The sequence below is a fragment of the Lepisma saccharinum genome, chromosome 4 (assembly GCF_977018435.1).
Source record: "Lepisma saccharinum chromosome 4, izLepSacc3.1, whole genome shotgun sequence".
In the NCBI taxonomy this organism is placed as follows: domain Eukaryota; kingdom Metazoa; phylum Arthropoda; class Insecta; order Zygentoma; family Lepismatidae; genus Lepisma; species Lepisma saccharinum.
Genome location: NC_139232.1, coordinates 106,330,557 through 106,350,893, shown reverse-complemented (window position 1 = coordinate 106,350,893; position 20,337 = coordinate 106,330,557). Strand labels below are relative to the sequence as shown.

Below are 20,337 nucleotides of genomic sequence, written 5' to 3'. Positions count from 1 at the left end.
CAAAAAAGAAAAATAGACGAAAATCGCAAATTAAATTTCATAATGGTATACGTTACAAGTATCCCGAAAAATGAGTACCAGTATTAATATGAGAACAAGCTTTTGTTAAAAAATTACTTATCAAGTGTTAAGAAAGAAATGGTCGCGTCAATACCTTTCAATTCATTACAAACTACTAGAAATTGTACTACTTTAAGGTCGTTTTGATTTAATTATTAAATGAGAGTAGAGAGAGAGGGGTGGATTTGAATGTACACTCTGACGAAGAAAGTTTCTGCTTGAAGTCCTTCGACAACGAAACCTTACCGCATCAGAATTGCTAAATAGACTCATATCCGCAATTTATTTATTTTGCTACTTTGCGAATTGCTAAACTTTCACCTCTCACTTCACGCGCTACCACTTTTCACTTTCTTTATGATAATATGAAAGGCCTTGGCTACACGATAAACATAAGTGTGCAGTGTGATATGTTGGTTAATCATATCATATCATAATGTGATCAGTTACTAGTAACTACAGGGAAATTCAATATTAGTGAAAACTTCAGTAGCGAGACTTGTAAATTATTGTTTTCTATTTAATGATGTAATGTTTATTCTGATTTCAAGACAATTTTAGTTGAATGATCTAGAAGATGTTTCTCTCTTCCTCTCTCTTTGTTTCTCCGCTCTTCGCATTCTTTCTTTCTTTTCCATTGTATGTCTTTCTTCTCCATGTTTCGACCTTCTCTCCATCTTTATCTTTTTCTTCTCTCTTTCTTTCTTACTCTGTTTGTCTATCTCTTCCTTTTTCTTTCTTGCTTTCCTTATTTTTCCATCTTTGTTTTCTACAAACTGTTCTTCCTTTCTCAGCTCCTCTGTTTATTCCTTTCTTACTTAGTTTCGTATTTTCTATCCTCTCTCCCTATATTCTCTGATTCTCTATCTCTTTCTGTATTCTGTTTTCCTATATTCTCTTTTTTCTCAGTTCTGTATACATTTATTATTATTTTTTTAACTGTCGCCTTATCTTTCCAATTCCCTCTTTACCTTCCTTTCTCTGTTTCATTATCTCTCTCTCTCTCTCTCTATATATATATGTTTCTCTATCCCCCTTCTTTTATGCGTAACTCTTGCTATGATAACATTGATTCTTCTTGAAATTTTTGTATGTGGTTGGGTTAAGGTCCCTTAGTGACGTTTCCTCAGACTTATGTTTAAACATAACTATGAAAATCCTAAACTTAAATTATACAAGATTCTTCTTTCAATTGATATACCTCAAATATCACATTATGTTGTTGTACTGAAACAATTTGAATTGTCTTCAACAAATACTGAGGATTTTAATTTATTTACCTCAAATACTAGTTTTTATGTTTGTACTGAAATAATTGAAGACTAAAAGTGGTAAACGTTGTAAGTGCCAAAAGCGAAAGTGTTGGGAAACCGCATCGTTCAGCACATCACCCCGTAAGAAAGTTCACACTAGTGCCTCTTTACCCGCCCTTTGAACTACTTAGAGGGCTACCAGCCACATTTCACGTTTACCACATTATAAAGCATGGTACATTTCACGTTTACCACATTATAAAGCATGGTACATTTCACAGTTTAACGTGGAAAACGGTGTTTGAATTCTTGTGGCACTTACAGCGTTTACCAATTCTAGTCTTCAATTAGTGACTTCAATTAGGTAGGTAATGACACTACACACACTCTATCTCTCTCTGCCTCTCTCACAATCAGGGTCTCCCCGATGCCGTAGTGCTAACGTCATCGCCTTGTAATCATTAGGGAACGGAACTTTATGTGCTAAAAAACTCAGAAATATTTATTCTTTTATGTGTCCATAAATGTTGAAAATATGTGATAAACGCAGGAAAATATGTGACAAAAATAAATAACATATGGTAACAAAAACAAAATATTACATGCATTTTAAACAGCTGAAATCAGTCTTTAAATGCTTACCCTTAGTGAGCTATTTTTTTTGGAACAGTAGCAGTGGATTACCATAGTTTTTTCTAAATTCTCCATTGTAAATCTGTGACGTTATCTCTAAAAAAAACATCTTATATTGTGAGAAAGATCGCTCCACGTCACAAGAAACAATTCTTGCATATTTGAAGCACGATATGTCACAACGTTGAAGTTTTCCAAAGCTACCTCTACTTCACCTTCCAAAACACGTGCAATTTGGCACAAAGTTTGAAAACCTCGGTTTTTCCCAAAAAATTCTGTACATTTAGATAATAGCACTTGTGCATTAGATCCAGTGGGGCTAATATTTTCCCCCAATAGGATCGTAGGCGAGGCTCCAGCGAGCGTGTTCAAAGACAAAACAAACCTACCACTCTCGATATGAAAGAGGTGCGGAGAATAAACATTTTTCCTTCGAGGATTTCGAGGTAGCTGAAGTCAATGAGCGATTTTATGTATTTAAAATGAAAATTCGCAAAATGTGTATTTACAAACGGAAAACTGGAAAATATGTGTTTTTATGTAGAATAAAATTTTCTGTGTTGACATATAAGGCTATGATCAGAATTATGGCAAAAACGAGGGTCTCTATCTTATCACAGAAAAAAAACAACATTTATTTACCTAACGTTCCGTTCCCTAGTAATAATTGAAATAATACAAGGGATCCCGGCTTCAATACTCCTTGAAGTCACATAGTGGTTCGTATCCCACCTTAAAAAATAGATCCAGTCCCGATTAGCCTTCTGTGCTTAAAGTGGACTTGGAAACAAACTGAAGCAAGCACTGGATTTGCTCGATGCCCGGGTGACAGTACGCGGAAAGAGAGGGGAAAAAAGGGGGAGACTCACGACAGAGAATGATTTCATCTGGAAAATGAGGTCTTGGATAACCCTGCCAGAGGAACGAAGGGATCAAGGTAATATGGCGGCGTCCTTCACCTTCCCCTCTCCCTTTTTGTCTTGAAAACCACAATGCAAGGTGGGGATGGCCGACTCCTAGACTTATAATTAAGATCCATCTATGGAGTGAGTCGGCAGATTTAGGATAGATGCAGACAGCTGATGGATACCCCCACCTGTACTGTCCTTGGGATATCGTTATGCTGATTTGAAAATGCATTTTTCTTCAGGGTCCCTTTTTCCGTGCACAGCCGATCTTGGTCTGAAGTTTCTTCAAGTTTATTCTCACAGTGAGCAAGGTATTGTGCAATGTCGTCCCGTGGCGTGTCTAATGAAGGGGCTATGGGGTTCGGTCCCTGTGATGTCGTCAGTGAATACATATTTCCAGATGAACTCTGATGCGGTTGCACAATGTTGCTCTGATTATTTCTCTTTCATACTCTTTTCCTTGCTCAGTATCTATTTTATTTGGTTACATTTTCTTTATCTCCCTCTTCTTTCATCTTTGTGTTTCTATTTGTTAACTCTGTGTCATCCTCTGCCGCAATTCTCTTTCCCTCTATCTCTTTACTTCCTTCTCTTCTTCCTCTGCTTCTCTCCATCTCTTTATTTCTTTATCTTTCCTTTTTCTTCTGTTTGTATTCATTCACTTCCCCTCTTCTTCTGTTTTCATCCATCTCCTTACCATAGGCGTGCGCAGACCCTCTGATCAGGGGGGGCAAAAGCCTTGATGAAATTCAGTTGGGAAAGAAAAATCTCATTTTATCTCACTCTTCTTGTTTTATTGCATTGATGGGTATGTGTGTGTGTGTGTGTGTGTGTGTGTGTGTGTATAAAGCATATTATTTAAATACATTACATAATCAATTCATCCGCCCCATAACAAACCAAATGCAAAAATGATATAAATTGTCTTTGAAATGTGCGAGCTCCTTTTCCTTCATACCAAACTGTTATAGCAGCAACTGTCTCAAGTACTTACTTGTTCCTCTAGTAATTCACAATGCATTACAGAAAGGAAACAAATTTCGAGCGAAGCGAGAAAATAAAATTTTTCGATCAAAATTTATATAAATTGAAAACATTGATTTAATAGCACGCAAAAAATTTCAGGGATGCCATGGCATTCTCCTTTACATTTTTTCTCATTCAGATCGTTCGGCGTAGAGGGACAACTCTTGCAGCCCCATAGCTTCTACTGCTCTGAACTTGACAAGACTGTAAGAAAAGCAGACATTGCGAGCTAAGCGAGCAAGAAAATTTTACGAAAATAATTTTTATTTGTATAAAATTTGAAGTCGGGGGGAAATTGCCCCTCTGTGCCTCCTGCAAGTGCTTCTGGCCGTCTGGAAGAAATAATGCAAGAAAGACGTGAAAACGAATTCCATCTTCAGTTTTCTTTTGTCCTGCTACTATTAAGATTCTGCTAGTTTTGCATTCTTGTACTTCAATGTTTGCTGGCCTCCCCGATGGCGCAGTGGTAGCGTCGTTGCCTTGTAATCAAGGGGTCCCGGGTTCGATACCCGGTGGAGGCACATAATGGTTCAGATCCTACTTTAAACTGTAGGTCCAGTCCCGATTAGCCTTACTGTGCATAAAGTTGACTTAAACACCAATTTAATTAATCAATCAATTCAATGTTTGCCCCCCCCCTAGAATTGATTTCCGTCCAAGGTTGGGAAAAAGCAATGCCCCCTGCCCCCTTGTGATTGTGCCACTGAACCTCCTTCCCCCGTAGTTGCTTCGAACTTTCATCGGCTTGAAAATACTTCCTTTTCTTTAAGAGTATACTAATATCGTTTAATAACAGCAATACGATTCCTCTACACTAAATTTCTAAGTGAAAGTATAATCATATAGAGGCATGGAACGTCTGGAAGGGGGCAAGGACGGCCACATCTCCCCCTTCGATAGCGAATGTCAACCTAAAATATATATTTTACACGTACAATTTGATTTCAGTCATAGTAATTTACATTAATTATTATGTGATAATTTTAAATTCAAGTGGTGTTTTTTGAGGGGGCAATACTATTATCGGGGTAATATGCCTCATGGAAAAATACCTTGTTTGTACCTTTGAGGGAAAAAAAATATGCACACGTCCGTGATTAGGGGTCTATTGGGCCTGATTGGGTCCCCCCCTCTTCCCAGCAACGTCGACGAGGAATCGTTCCACCACGACCAATCCAAGTCGGTACTTGTGTAAGATTAACAAACGCTCACGCCTCCAGTGGCGGCGTCTGAAACTAACAACATGCAACAATAAACTTGAATATACGTATGCTGTATTCATTGATGTATAAACCACATCTCTTTTCTTCTCTTTTCACATTTTTATGTGAAATTCATTCACATAGAATGTTCGTTGTTGCGCATGGATTTGCAAAACCGGGAAATTTCTGGATAAACAGAGAACCGTAATTACAATATGTTTCTTTAGAAGCACATTGAAAGTTTTCGTCTTCTCTGTTGTGTTTGTTTACTTTTTTCCAACAGAATTTTAAACTTCTCAACCATTAATTTTGGTAGATGTTGACAGCGTTTTAGCAAATGTTTTTATCTTTTTGAGAAGAGCGAGGAAGTTTCTGTTCTGTTTCTGAGGAAGTTTTTTAGAATATCCCTGCCTTTTTTAATGTGTTGTGTTTGTCCTTTGCAAGTCCCTTTACAACTTGCACTTTTAAACCATTTTTCAAAGGGCTTTTTACACCCCTTTTTTAATTTTTAGGTAAGGGTTTTAGTTAAAGATTTTTCGTCGTATATTTAAAAGGGTGCAAAATGGCCATACGTGCTGAAACACCCCAAACTTTTAATCCAATCAATCAAGTATTAATGCCGAGACAGTAACTCAGAACTCTTCATTTAGAGCTTGCCAATCGCACGACGAACTGCAACAGCGTGTCTTTGTATTACATTAAGCACATAGCAATGCACTTACACGCACTCAGCAGATAGGAATTATTACGAAGCCTCTTGGGTGAAAGATCAACACGATGACGTCACAATGCGAAGGATTCGCAATTATTTTCTGGTCATAGTCACGCGTTATCCACACACACGTGTGCTGATGTCATGTCCCATGCTGAGGTCACGTGTGTCCGATTTGTTGTTTAAATATATAATGTGCAGTTCCTTGTAATGGGTGGATATCAACGCATTTTATGCTCGGTGCGTCAGAGAGCGCTTAAGGATATTATAATTGCGGAGTAACAGAGGAGGCACTAGAGAATGCGTTCCAGAAGGCCTAAGGGTGGACGAAATGGTAAGAGGGCTCTATTGAGGTTCTCTTTTAATCTCACTTTCTGTCTGTCTCCTTCGTACGCTCTTTGCTTCTTTCTTTATATCCTTTGCTAACTTCTTCATTCATTCTTGCATAATTTTCCTATCTTTCTTCGTCTCTGTTTATTTATCAATGATTTAATTCATTTACTCTCTCTCTCTCTCTCTTTCTCTTTCTCTTTCTCTTCCTCTTCCTCTTCCTCCCCCATCTCTCTCTCCAATTCTGTGTTTGTGTTTTCTATTTCTCTCCTTTCTTCCTTCCTTCTTTTCCTCGTTCTATCGTTTTTCTTTCTATATCTTATCTCAATCTCTTTCTTCCTTATATTTCTCTTGTTATTTCTTCCCTCTTTCTCCTTCTGGTCACTTCCCCTTTTCTTCCTCTTTTTCCTCTCGTTCATTCTGCCTCTCTTCTCCTTCTTTTCACTTTCCTTATTCTTTCTTTTTTCCTCTGTCTCGTTCCTTCTTCCTCTTTTCTCCTTTCTTCTTTCAGTTTTCTTCCTTTTTCTATATTTTCTTCCTCTTTTTCTCTATCGCTATCTCTCTTTTATCTTCCTCTATTTCTCTGTCTTTTGTTTTCAATTATTGTTATCAGGATGCACTGATAAACATTGTTACTTATAGCGAATATCAGTAACATCGCTTAATAAAAAAAAAACAGCGTGTGTTTTGTAACGTTGCCAATTCAAAAAAATACGGTGCTTCTTTACGTAACGCATGTTCTTGTTTTGAAATCTTAAGTTCAAGCAAAACGCACCTTAAGAAGGATTGGATGCGAAAACAATAGCATTGCAAAAGAGCAGTAATACAAGAGAAACGCAAGAAGATAAGTGAAGTGCATTATTTGCAATCAGAGGTTCTGTTTGAAGCTTTGCATGTTTGGATTTCCGATATGGTTCATGTACCACTGTGAGAATATCTTGACTCTTAAAATGACGTATCGAGGATACATGTTTTCTTAAAATTTCACTAAAGTGAAACCAAGGAAGAGAAAAAATGTAGTCGGCTCCCAAATTTCACCTGCAATTACGTATTACGATACTCACGTTGGAGGTATTGGTTCGGACTGGTCTGGATGAAATATATAATGAATCCTATGTTTTGTAATCGAAGGATGCCTATTAGAGTAAGGGGTAGTTCATTTGATATATTCATTTTGTTGACCACTATATACAGTGGATGACCTTCCACAGATATTATGGAACATGCTAGTACAATTAGTAGTCATCTCCAAATATTCCGCATACATATTCATGTGTGAATGCAAGAAACATATTCATGTATGAAAAATATAGATTATACAATAAGTGATTTTGACTGTTTGAAGATTCTACGTGCTTTCCAATGGTTTTGCTGAAAATTCCTCCAGTAAGGATGAGATTTTAATGTGCAAAATCAATAAATATTTGTATCTTAATTTGTTAGTTTACGTCGTTTTTCTGCCAATTTTGGCCAATCGCGACGATGGGGATGAGTGTTGATAAGATGAGATGGATGAAGGGACAATCGCCAACACATATGTACGACACATACTGACTGCAGGTCCAAACGCCAGAGCGTTCCTAGTGAGCAAAATGCAGCTCAAGGTGTGAGGGAAGAGAGGTTTGTTGACGTGTGAGTTCCTTTGGGGAAGGCCACCCCTTACATCCCAAAAAATATATAAACAATTTATTTTGAAGCACTCTTTTATTAAACAAAAATAATTATATATTTTCAGTAGCTTTTTATTTCGAGGAACTGGAGGAACTGGCTGCATTGCTTTTATGTCACTTGGAAAAGATGAATAACTGTGTACTTAGGACCTGTTATAAAATCGATATAAACCATATAACTACAGTGTCAAAACCTTTGCAAAAGTGAAATAAAGTTATTAAATTTTGTCTAAAATATAATTCTCACCCGACTTATTTTTTACTATATCAGCTATTCACTAATGAAGAACCAGAAATGAAATTCTACTTGAATATATTTTAACCTTGCTTTGACCAACAACAACACAGTAAGGCTAATCGGGACTGGGCCTACAGTTTAAGGTGGGATCCGAACCACTATGTGCCTCCACCGGGTATCGAACCCGGGACCCCTTGATTTCAAGGCGACGACGCTACCAGTGCGCCATCGGGGAGGGCCTTTGAGAAGGAAGCGTATCTAAATATTTATGAAGACCTTTCATTTGTGTATTCACATAGCCGGAATGGGTGTGTGGTATGTCCACAAGGAGTACGGTGATTTAGCAGGATGGGCACGGGGGAGGGGGGGGGGGCGTTGCTAATATTTGTATGCAAATCAACATGGATGAAGCTTTATAATAAACAAATAAATGAGCCTGGTATGGCACTACAAAATTACACTTCAGATCATTATTTTGACACGAAATCAAGGAGCTCAGCAGCTTCTTAACTCATGTAGGGAAAATAGAATCATGGGAACATTGATTTCTTTCGCAAACAGCCCCAGAGAAAACTTGTTAAACAAGTAGAGGCAAAAAAAGTTAACAACCGGTTCCTTTGGGCAACACTTCAAAGGTGATGCAAGCCCCAAAAACTCACACCGACAGTTAGGAGTGGATTTTCTGAGGTATATAGCTCTGCAAGTTGCAATGCGATTTCTCGTATGTGACGGCGAGATTTGGGATGGTATTGGCAACCTTACATCGCGCCAAGGTTTCAGGTTTTCTTGTGCCTCTAGAATCAGTGAAAGTCCGGTTGAGGTTACCAACAGGTGGCAGCCTGTGTTTTGATTATTCTATGTCACTTTTTCCTTCCTGAGTAGCGATTGGCGTACTTGATGGAACAAACAAAAAAGAACATATCACGATTCGATCCTAGAACCTGTTGATAAGTACAGTCACCAGCAATTAGAATGTAATACATATATCTTTGCATTGGTGTTTAGTGTTGCGTAACTCTACTGCGGAGAGCGGATTTCCATAGGAAATTCGGCCATCCTGTGGAGTTAGGCAACACACATAACATAATACAGAGAACTAAGTATTTCAGGATATATTTGTCAATTTTTATTGCTGGTGACTGTACATCGTTAAGCAGACGATAAACCCACAAGACGCTTAGGCTAGTACTTGGGTAATTTACAAGGACATTTAGAGGGAGGTTCATTCGCCACTCTGGATCATTAATTCACTAATTAGTTTGATTTATTTTACTTCTCTTTTCTGACACTTTTGGCTAATCGGGAAGATGAGGATAAGTAATGATGTGATTAAATTAATGAAGGGACACAAAGAATTCTCATACTCGAAGACGAGACTTTTAGCGTCATAGGGCGCTGTAGTAACCGCTTCGTCACTGAAGTTGGCTCTAGTCTGGACAGAAATCCCAATGTACAAAGTTACACACGTGTTGTAAGATAAAAATCGAGATCTTATAAAAATAAGTACAAAGAATAAAAAATAATGACGTTTAAGCGTTTTCCAAATCGAAAATGCTTTCTGTACCACAAGTTATGAGAGTCATCTAAAAACCTTAATACAAAGACATCTGCAAATGCAGATCACACTTCCAGCACTGTTTACTACCAGAGTACCAGAAGTAAATATCATCTCATGTAAGACGTTTGGAGTTTCGTGTACTTTATGATTAATATTCCGTTAATATGTGAATTTTTCTTGATCATAAAATCAAATTCTACTTACTACCATGGGAAACAAATAATCAAAAAGTATATTTCTTTTTCTTTCAGGAGTCGTAGTTCTCATATCCATCGTTCTGTTGGTTTTCGGAGCCATAGTAGCTGTGTTCTTCTCACAATGGGTAGAGGCCTTCATTCATAGTGTAAGTACTGGTTATTTTATAGTCAGTTAAAATATGTATTCATTTCTTTGTTAATCGATCGTATTGTAAATTTTAGGTAAGTAGTGGTAATTTTATTCATTGGGTATAAATTGCCAAATGAATTCTCGAGCAAGATCCACCTTCAGCACAGTTACAATTCCCAACAAGATTAATTGATCCACAAATAGTAAACAATGCTGAGTTTTTAATCATATTCAGAAATATATTGGTCCAAACTTCTTCGTCAATTATTCTACCATCCATGCTTTAAGCTTTCCTCGGAATTTTCTAACATCCATTATTATGTGTCCCTCCTGTGTAGATTTATGTGTAGGGGTAAAGGCGGCCGGAGCATGGTTCATGCGTGGGACTATCCTCATATTATGGCTCAATGGCATGTTGCCGTCTGTAGGGTTAACTCTAACGTTTAAAAATATATTCACTACCTTAACACCTTATTAAATTCACTATTTCCTATTTTTATACCTTGTTATCGTCTCTCCTCATTAATCATTTGCAAATTTGACCTCAAATGTTACAATAACTAACAAAAATGAACATGAATTTACTGTGTTAAAAACTAATTTGCTCGCACTATATAGTTCGTACTTGCAGAGGCCATAAACTCTAATATATAATATGGCGTCCTCTCTTAGAACAACCACAGCGATTGGAGAATTGCTTTGCTGAAATGAACCCATGGCAAGTGAGCGTGGCATTTACAATTCATGATGATGAATGCATATTCCTGGCTACAGGAAAGATCAACATTTCTCTTCTAACAAGCAGAGAGCAAGAAAAGAAGTAAACCTGATGACCTTGGAAATAGAGACCTTTTGACCTTCACTTTCATTTTGCATCTCATCGCTTACATTGTTACGTAATCCTTGCCAGGTGAACAATTAAGCTGTGTTGTCTTGTTGCTAGTGGTGCAGTCTATAACTAGGAGCGGTTTAGAACCGAGAATATGTGGAGGGGGACATTAGATGAGGTTTTGTGGTTCGTTGCCATTGTTGGGAGCAAGCAAACGGAACGTTGTTATTTCTATTGTACGATGGTAAGTCACCAAGTGTTGGATTCCAATATGAAGCAGGTTTAGCCTGTCGTAACCTACAGCGTCAGTTCGTCGAGATATCTGTTTTAAAGCTAGATGAAGTCATTGTTCGGTTTTATTTATGAACGAAAAGGTGGTTAGGAAGGAGTGAGGTGGAAACCAGCATAATAGGAGAATAGAATGCTATAACCAGGCTTGAATGAAATAAGAATGAGATGATGGTGGTGTAAAGAGTTGGAGACAGAAGTGGTCTGAAAGTGTAAAGAAGGTCTCAGAGAGAAAATTGATAAAGAAATTAAGAAAGATTGAAATTTAAATGTATTTATTTAAGTGTTGTGAACAGATTTCCACCTTTATACAACACCGTGTGTTTAACATATATGCATAAATCTATTTAACAGACTAAGATTAGATACATAAATGACGGTTGTAATAACATACATTCAATACATAAATCAGATTTTTTTTAAAAAGAAGATAAATTAAAGTTAAAACAAAATTATTCTTAAAATAGCCTACATTATTGTCGAATTTCATTTCCATACATTGCGACATTTACCTGTACTAACGTTACACATTTGTCCATCCAAGTGTTAGATTTCAAGTCTGTAGTTGCAATTACATTATGATGTCTTCTGGTGTTATAATGAGGCACTTTCATACGTAATTTTTTCAGATTTCTTTTACTATCTATTACACCTGTTAACACATTTTCAATAAACTAATGACAGAATATATTTCTTCTATATTCAAGATTACATAATTTAAGTTTTTTTGAACATTTTCAATTAGCGATGTATTACTTTTGAAATTTAATGGATGCCATGTTTCACAAGCATAGTCTAAGGGCGGCCTAACCATGGTGGTATATATACATGAAGATGAAAAGTTCCAAATTACTGCTTGCTTTCCATTTTCGTATCAGGTCATCCATTGATCTTGCTTTTTTAACAATCATATTTATGTGTGGCTTAAATGTAAGCTTGGTATCGAATATAATACCCAGGTGGGGAGAAAGTTAAGGCAGAAAGCGAGAGATAGGCCATGAGAGAAAAATAGAGAAAAGCAATAAACGATAAGGAAGAAGTCAGAAGTACGAAAGAAAATTGAGCAAGGGAGAAGGGAATATCAGACCCAGAATGAAGAAAGATAAGGCCAACATTTTTAGGGGAGAAAGAAAGAGAGATATATCACAGGCAAAAAGAGAAGAGGTACACAACAAAAGAGAGTAAAAGGATAACAAATACAAAAGCAAAGGAGGGAGGAGAGAGAGAGAGAGAGAGAGAGAGAGAGAGAGAGAGAGAGAGAGAGAGAGAGAGAGAGAGAGAGAGAGAGAGAGAGAGAGTCTCTCCTCCTGTAATCCTCGGAGAGAAACAGAGATATTGAGAGAGTGTGTGGAATAGAAAAAAGAAGTAGATCCCAAAGGAAAGATAGATACAGAGAAAATGATTTCCAACAAAAGAGAGAGAGAGAGAGAGAAAGGAGACAAAACAAAGCAAGGAAATATATAAGATAAGGTAAATAACAGTGAAAAGAAAGAGAATTAGAAAAAATAGTTCTATGTAAGATAGGCACAGAAAAGAGAAAGAAAGAAATTGAGTGAGAAGTACAGGACGAGAGAGATAAATATACGGAAAAGATGGGCAACAAAAGAGAGAGTGAAAGAGAGGAAAAAGACACAGACAGCCAGAGAGAATAAGAGGAAGCGAAAGACTTTGGCATCTTTTGAGTCTGAACCTTCGACTTTAGGAATGCCACAGAGTTAGTTTCTAATGAAATTAATATTAAATTGTATGATTATGTTTTTTTAAAATTACAGCTCGTTCAATTATTTTTAATTTTGAATGTAAAAATTATAATTTTTAGAGTAACGAACATTGTTTCGTTGCACTGTAATGTAACAGATTATTGAATACTAATTGAGGGCCCATACAGAAATTATATCCTGTAACAATTAAGTCAACTTCACGCTCAGATAGGCTAATGGGAACTGTGCAACGTGTCTCCATCGCAAGTCGAACTCAGAACCCTTTGACTACAAGGCGGCAGCGTCACCGCCGCCCTATCGGAGAGCCCAGAACCACCGAGACACAGGAGCGCCTGGAAAATGCTTTCTGCCATTGGACAAGTCGTGAATTGAGATACGGAACAGTGACGTGGCAAGCTGAGAATCCTGAAGTGCTGGAACTGACGACGGTGGGAATAAGGAACGCATGAACATGACCCAGTTCCAATGGGAAATGGCGCCCTGAGACAAATAACTGTGAACCCGTATGCCATGTAAAGGCTACTATTTCAATTGCTCTGACTTTCCCTGCGGTGGGTTGTCGCTTGTGCGAAATCCAGAAGCGTGGCTGTAGGAGAAATGCACCTATAGTATCCTCTAACATGTACGAATGCATCTTAAATTTCGGCAGGAGCTTCTGTTTTTCCTCCAAATATCTCATGGAATGTCGTTCTACTGTTTACTATATCAGTGGCTGGACCATGAAGGAAGTTAATATAATGTTTGCTTGATGCAATTCCCACATGTGGTTGAACAATGTTTCAGCATGCTTCTTGTTCTCTTAGTGTTAAAGTTGACAATGGTCATCTCGTCATATTCTCTATTCCAGAAGGTTATTGGAGTTTCACCACAAACCATTCGCTGATCAGGGAAAAAATTCACGACATCATAGCTTTATGATTTTCCAAGGGTCTTAGTAACCTATAAAACTAGCTGTCACTCGATACCATTTGATATTATCAGAGTACCCCTCTTCCCCGCTGTAGCGGAACATTACATGCATTCAAGGAACCATTTCTTGATCCATGACATGAATTTTCGTGAAATGGTACTGGTAGTTTGAGCAATTTATTATTAGTTTCAATTTTTTTTCTTCTTTGAGCAATTCATTATCTATTTCAAAATTATTTTTGGCTGTTCGAGCAATTTATTACCCATTTAAATTATTTCTGCCTGTTTCAACAATTTATTATCAGTTTCAAAATTATTTTTTCTTGTTTGAGCAATTTATTATCCATTTCAAAATTATTTTTGCCTGTTTCAACAATTTTTTACCCATTTCAAAATTATTTTTGCCTGTTTGAGTAATTTATTATAGATTTCAAAATAATTATTGACTGTTTGAACAATTTATTATCCATTTCAAAATTATTTTTGCCTCTTTGAGTAATTTATTGTCCATTTCTTTTGGCCTGTTTCGAAATTACAGGCTCAACTTCTTCAGCTTTTCAATTCCGCCTTGATTGTCTGCGTAATAGTATCATTAATATACAATTCGAGATTAAATTGAGAACGAGACAGTTAAGTTTGTGGAAAGTCTGTGGCAAATCGTCTCGGAACAATCCTTAGCTGCGGAAAACTGCGCTTGTGCTTTGAAAACAGGCCACAGCATTGATTGGTCGTCTAGCAAGGTAAAAAGAGAAAAGTCATACTCGCCGTCATACCGTAAAGTTAACCGTACGCTCTCATCACGAGATCCCTAATGTCAGTCTTCGTCGTGTGGGAGCCGCTTCCAAAGGGACGAAAGGTTTTCTAGGTGAGTGGGTTACCGTCAAATCGGTCTCCACGCACAGCTGGGAAAGAGACAGAGAAAAAAAAATCGAATCATATTCGTGACGAACGTGACGAAAGGACAGGTTAGCGAGCAAAAACCTCCGTCCTGTCTTTCCCCCCCACTCACTGACCAATCAAGCAGTTGAAGTCCTCTGCTTGTTTTGACGGCAAAGAAGGTGCTCTGTTTCCTCTGTTCTTCTTACGATTAATTGATTGTTTTAAGTCCACTTCGTGCACAGTAAGGCTAATCGGGACTGGACCTATAGTTTAAAGCGTGATACGAACCACTATGTGCCTCCACCGAGTATCGAACCCGGGACCCCTTGATTACAAGGCGACGACGCTACCGCGCCTGTTCTCCTTACGACATTCTTGCACTGGTAGTTGATTAAGTGCGGGCAAAAAATTCTGGAGGAACTGGGGTGGGGGCGTACCCCCGTCACTAATGATCTTATCCTAAAATACCACTGAGAAGAACGTTCCCTGCCTCATAACCAGAAAGATAAACAATTAATTCTGACCTCACTGCCACCGAGATCAAATCAGGCGGCCCAGACATGGGTGTTCTTTGTAAGTGCCCCTACAACTACTCATCCTCTTCGTCGCGATTAGCCAAAAAATGGCAGAAAATCGACACTAAGTAACAAAAATCAAAATCAAATCTCTCTCATGTAAACTATAACACGTACATCTTTTCTCTTTGTCTTTCCCCACTTTCTCCCCATATATATATATATATATATATATATATATATATATATAAATCAAAGAAGGTAAAAAGAAACACTCACCGGACAGTAGAAAAATTCAAAATTTTCGCTACTTTCATGGCATCATCGGTGTGAGGAGAAATAGACGGAACCGGAACTACTGTCCGGTGAGTGTTTCCTTTTACCTTCTTTGATTTTTACTTAGCCCTATTGGCCCTCTTTGCTTTTATCCAATATATATATATATATATATATATATATATATCTCCCTGTCTTCGTTCCGCACTGATGGCGTAGCGGTATCCCTTAGTATTCAAGCGTTCCCAGGTTCGATCCCCGGTGGAGACCCATTGCACAGTGGTTCGGACACCACTTTAAACTGTAGGGTGTATCCCGATTAGCCTAAAAGGCACTTAAACTTTGTCTTTCTCTTTCTCTCTTATCTTACATCCTTTCCCGGTGCTCGAAAAATTTTCTTCAGAGCTAGGCGCCAGGTCTGAAAATCAGGCGCCAGGAAACCACCTACTAGTAATTGTGGATACTATAAGAAGCTGAGCCACTCTGTGGCGGAGTGGTTAGCACATTGCACTACGACGCCAGAGGTCCCGGTTTCGTATCCCGGACTGGGCTTGGATGTTTCTACGTGTCCATTCATCAATTTCATCGTATCATCATTCATCACCATCTTTGCAAATTAGCCAAAAGTGGCACAAAAAGCGAAGTAAAATAAAGCAAATCAATCAGTCTATTAGCTGAGCATCGCCGTATTCAAAACATCGCTAAATTATGTGAGAAAGCTGGAAATTGGGGGTTGGGGGACAAAGAGTAAGAAATTGTTACTGATTCTATAGAATGTTCACAACGTTGATAAAAAAAAAAATCATTTGCTAACTTACGCAGTACTGCAATTTGAACTTAGAATCTTGAAAGTTTCGTATACTAAAACTTAAAAAACGGCAATATTACAGCAAAAGATCACAGTCGCCAAGCTGAAATTTTTAGTCGCCATGGCGAACTGGCGACCGGGATTTTTCGAGCCCTGTCCTTTCCTTATTTTTTTCCTTCACCTCTCTCTCTCATTTACGAGAAAGGAAGAAATAGTAGATTATTTCAGTCTCTCTCTTCTAAAGATCTCTCTCTCTCTCTCTCTCTCTCTCTCTCTCTCTCTCTCTCTCTCTCTCTCTCTCTCTCTTTTGCAAGGTTCGAATCCCGGCCTGGGCATGGGTGTTCTTCATCAATTTCATCATCATCATCTTCGCAATTAACCAAAAGTGGCAGAAAGGCGAAGTAAACGATAAACCAGATGAATCAGTCGATCTCTCTCTCTCTTCTTCTTTTTCTCTCCCCCCTCTCTCTTTCTCAGTGGCAATTACTATACTCCTAAATACCATACACAGGAAGGATATTCGAGTTATAAATGCATTTACTTGCCCCAGTTATTCTGTAAGAGATGGCTAGGCCAATAGGCGGGCGCGCTCTGATAGAGCCCAGTCTCGATCCTTTTTGAGCACCCCACATACATGCTAAAAGAATCTGCAGCTAATGTCAAAAATTTACCATCTCATAGCCTGAGGGCAGTTATTAACATATTATGAATCCAACACGGAAAACCAGGAGAATAAAGCTTTCAATTGCTTCAGTTTACTAGAGCAGAACATCATCAGTTTTCGACTCAGCGTTTCACAACAAACGTCCTTCCCGATAGCAGCGCTCATTACACGCAATCACGAAGCTCAAGCCGTGGTTTCCAACCTTCGGGAGCAAAGCTTGAGCTGCTCACAGCATGTTTCAACTCTCCTCAGCGTTTTCCCACACTTCCATATGTGTGGGTAGGTAAAAGGTGTACATTGTGTTTCCCATGCATTATTGTCTTTAATAGCTGGTTTCTCATCCTCTTCTCTCTGAGAATGCGGTTACGTTTTTAACATATATATAATGAGGCAACCAGACAGTTGCGCTGATAGTGACAACATAGTAGCCAACCTCGATGATTTGTTGCTAAGTTCAGTGATTTCTTTTAATGTCCGCAGCACTCTTGGTTGTGTTAATAAGTTGTTCACGATGTAAGAGGAACAAGCGTAGTCAGTGGCGGCAAATAGGGTGGGAGCGTGGGGAGCAGCTCCCCCCTTACTTTTAACATTATTTGCTCCCACACTAATGCCTCTTAATCCTAAGCCTTGTCTACCAGAAAAAGGTAAACTGTCCTTGTCTAATCCTAGTTTTGGCGGCCAATCGACGCTACTGAGTGTAGTGTTTATAGGAGAATTCTCTCCCTACTATGTAGTGAAACCCAGGCAGTATATTTGAGGGGTGTGCAGATTATTAGTACTATTGATGAAATAGTTAAATTTCCTTTTTTCGTTATTCCTTGTTAATTACATTTGTGCACACAAAATTGTGTAATGAATTTATTTATTTAGTTCTGTCACCTTGTTCTTAGAATTGGATTTAATTTAGTCTTCAGTTAAATTAGTTTCAAAGCTGTTTTACGTGATGCACAAGAATCGCATATTGAGAAAGCTGCCTTTTGTCTTATAAAATCATATACATGAGGCCTGCTAGGTGGCCGTTAACATTAAATGGTGTACTTTCAATCTCCCAGGTTCGAATTCCGTCCTGGGTATGGGGTGTTCTTTATGAGTGTCCCTTCAACAATTTCCAATTAACTTTCGCGGATGCATGTCAGTAAAGATACAGAATTTACAATTTCTATCATCTCACACTGACAAATTTAGGCTTAAGTACATTTTTATAACAATATTATTTTGCTTACATACTTATGCTAAATATCTTACAGGAAATCGTATTGAGGAATGGATCGCAAACATACGATTGGTGGAAAAATCCTCCCGTGACGCCTATTATGAAAATATACGTCTACAATGTCACCAATGCAGACGAGTTCCTGAACGAAAATGGAACGAAACCTATCCTAGAGGAGTTGGGGCCATATGTCTACAGGTAAGCCAATAGTTTCTGTCTTTCTATGTTCTGTTTACCCTTGTCTAGCTGTAAGCCAGTTCTGGTTTTGTTTGTATGACGTGTCAAAGCTAAGCAAATTTCTCATCCTGCAACTTATGCAGCCTTAACTATGTTGAAATGCCGCGGTTGGTATAAGTGGCAGGATATGAATGCGAAACGAGATAAGCTGAGTGCTAGCGGAGCTCGCCGATCCAAGTCTTATCTAATGCCACGTGATAATGAATCGACTAATGTTGCCAACTTAGAGTATGAGAATCTAAATTTTAAGAACGTGAATGGTTCTATTTTCATATTTTCTCAGAATTTTGTTGTTTATTATTATTCACCGGCGTTTCCAGTTTTCACACGCATATATTATTTTCGAATTCATAATTGCAAGCACTGACGCTTAGGTTACTTTGTAGCTTATATCAGAGGTGCCCACAGGGAGAGGGGGGGATTATGGAGCAGGCTGTGTCATTGAGATTTTTGGGGGGAATTTTTTCCTTCAAATAATATAAAATTAAACATTTATATATATTTTCCAAAATATATGTAAAACTTTTACACCTTAAATGCACCATATTTAATCCATTAGATGAAGAAAAGAAAGTATTTAAAGGTATTATCGAAGGGGGGAATACCCAACTCTTACAAATTATGCCTTAATTGAAACGTGGGTTCTGGGGGGATTCTGTATTAAATATTGGGGGGACAGTATCTAACTCTAAGTCTCAGATTATGGCGGGTATTTTAGTTAGAGGGGATTGAGTATTAAATTGAGGACAGTATCCAATTCTTGTGTATTACTATTGCCTTAGACTGTTGCGGAAATTCTGCTGTGTAAACTGAGAATTAATTTTTTGTAGGAGGCAATATTCACTCTTCAGTATCAGCAGTAAGTCTAAAATTGGCATGGAAATTTTGGTGGTAGGATTAAGTATTAAATTTAAAAGGGGAGATAGGAAGCTCGTGATAAAGCCTGCAAAGAAATGGATGTAAATATTTTCTTGCTCTCTTCGCTTGTATAATGTGTTGCGAGAATGCGTGTATTATAGCTGCATTAAGCGATATTCTCGATAGGATAACATCACTTCTTAAAATATAATGCTTAGTGTTGGTATACTGCTTAATAAAAAGCAGGTGTATCATTTGGAACAAAAATATATCGAATCCGCATTTCTAACTTCTTGCCACAGGAACATTTTACTTTAACCAGTTAAATTTGCACTGAAGATAAAATCTACGTAGTTACTGTTATGGGTTACTAAAATAATTATATTTACCCCGAGAAAACGGGGGTGGGGGTGGGAGTTCTTTGAAAGAAGAACCGTATTATATTATCGGGTTGAGCTTAATCATTTCTAGCTAGGGTTCTGTAAAGTCTCGTTAAACAATTATTGAATCGGTCATACGGCTGGAGCATGTTATTTGGTTTGCCAAGGTTGAATTTTCTATCCTTATCTTAAGTTGTGTAACAATTTGTGTTAAATTCTAAAATTGTGAGTTTTATAAACCCACTCACAAACACTATTTATATGCATATTTACATAATTTAATTTACTACATTTAACCAATCAATGTGCTAGCTTTAAGGTGTTTTTTTTTTTCGAAAATCGAACAATTACAAAATATGGACAATTTAATATGGTATTTCATTCAAATAGTCATCAATTATTACGTATTTATCATAACTATTTTTGGGGGATTATGATGAACGATTTTAGGGGCGGTCTTGAGTGATGGGCACCCCTGTTAAAGGAGGAGGGGCAGATCAAGTGTAGTGTTCAGTAAAGCTAAGAAAAAAGTTAGTTTCGGTAGACACGCTGTTTTGTGGGGATTACGGACGCGAGTGATATGGTTTGGAGGGGACGCATGGCATGATTTTTTTTGGGGGAGGTGTGCCATTGGCCTTGGAGGCTTATATGCAGCATTGTGTTTAGTTCCAGTAAAAGAAGCCACACCGATGTCGTAGTGGTAACGTCTCCACCTTGTGTCAAGGGGTCCCAGGTTCGATAACCATTGTGGTTCGGATCGTACTTTGTACTGTAGATTCAGTCCCGATTAGCTTACCTGTGCATAAAGTGGACTTAAAAAACAAAACTCAAAACTCGAAATTA

General features: G+C 37.9%; 1 protein-coding gene across 2 annotated transcripts in view; it reads left to right on the top strand.

Annotated features, from left to right (window-relative positions):
* Positions 1-20,337, top strand: part of emp (epithelial membrane protein) — a 197,703-nt gene that overhangs the window by 122,476 nt on the left and 54,890 nt on the right. For both annotated transcript variants that reach the window (XM_083121032.1, XM_083121031.1), the window contains exons 2-3: positions 9,842-9,933; positions 18,054-18,217. In XM_083121032.1, coding sequence (XP_082977158.1) covers positions 9,842-9,933; positions 18,054-18,217 — 256 coding nt within the window. The remainder of the gene's footprint in view (positions 1-9,841; positions 9,934-18,053; positions 18,218-20,337) is intronic.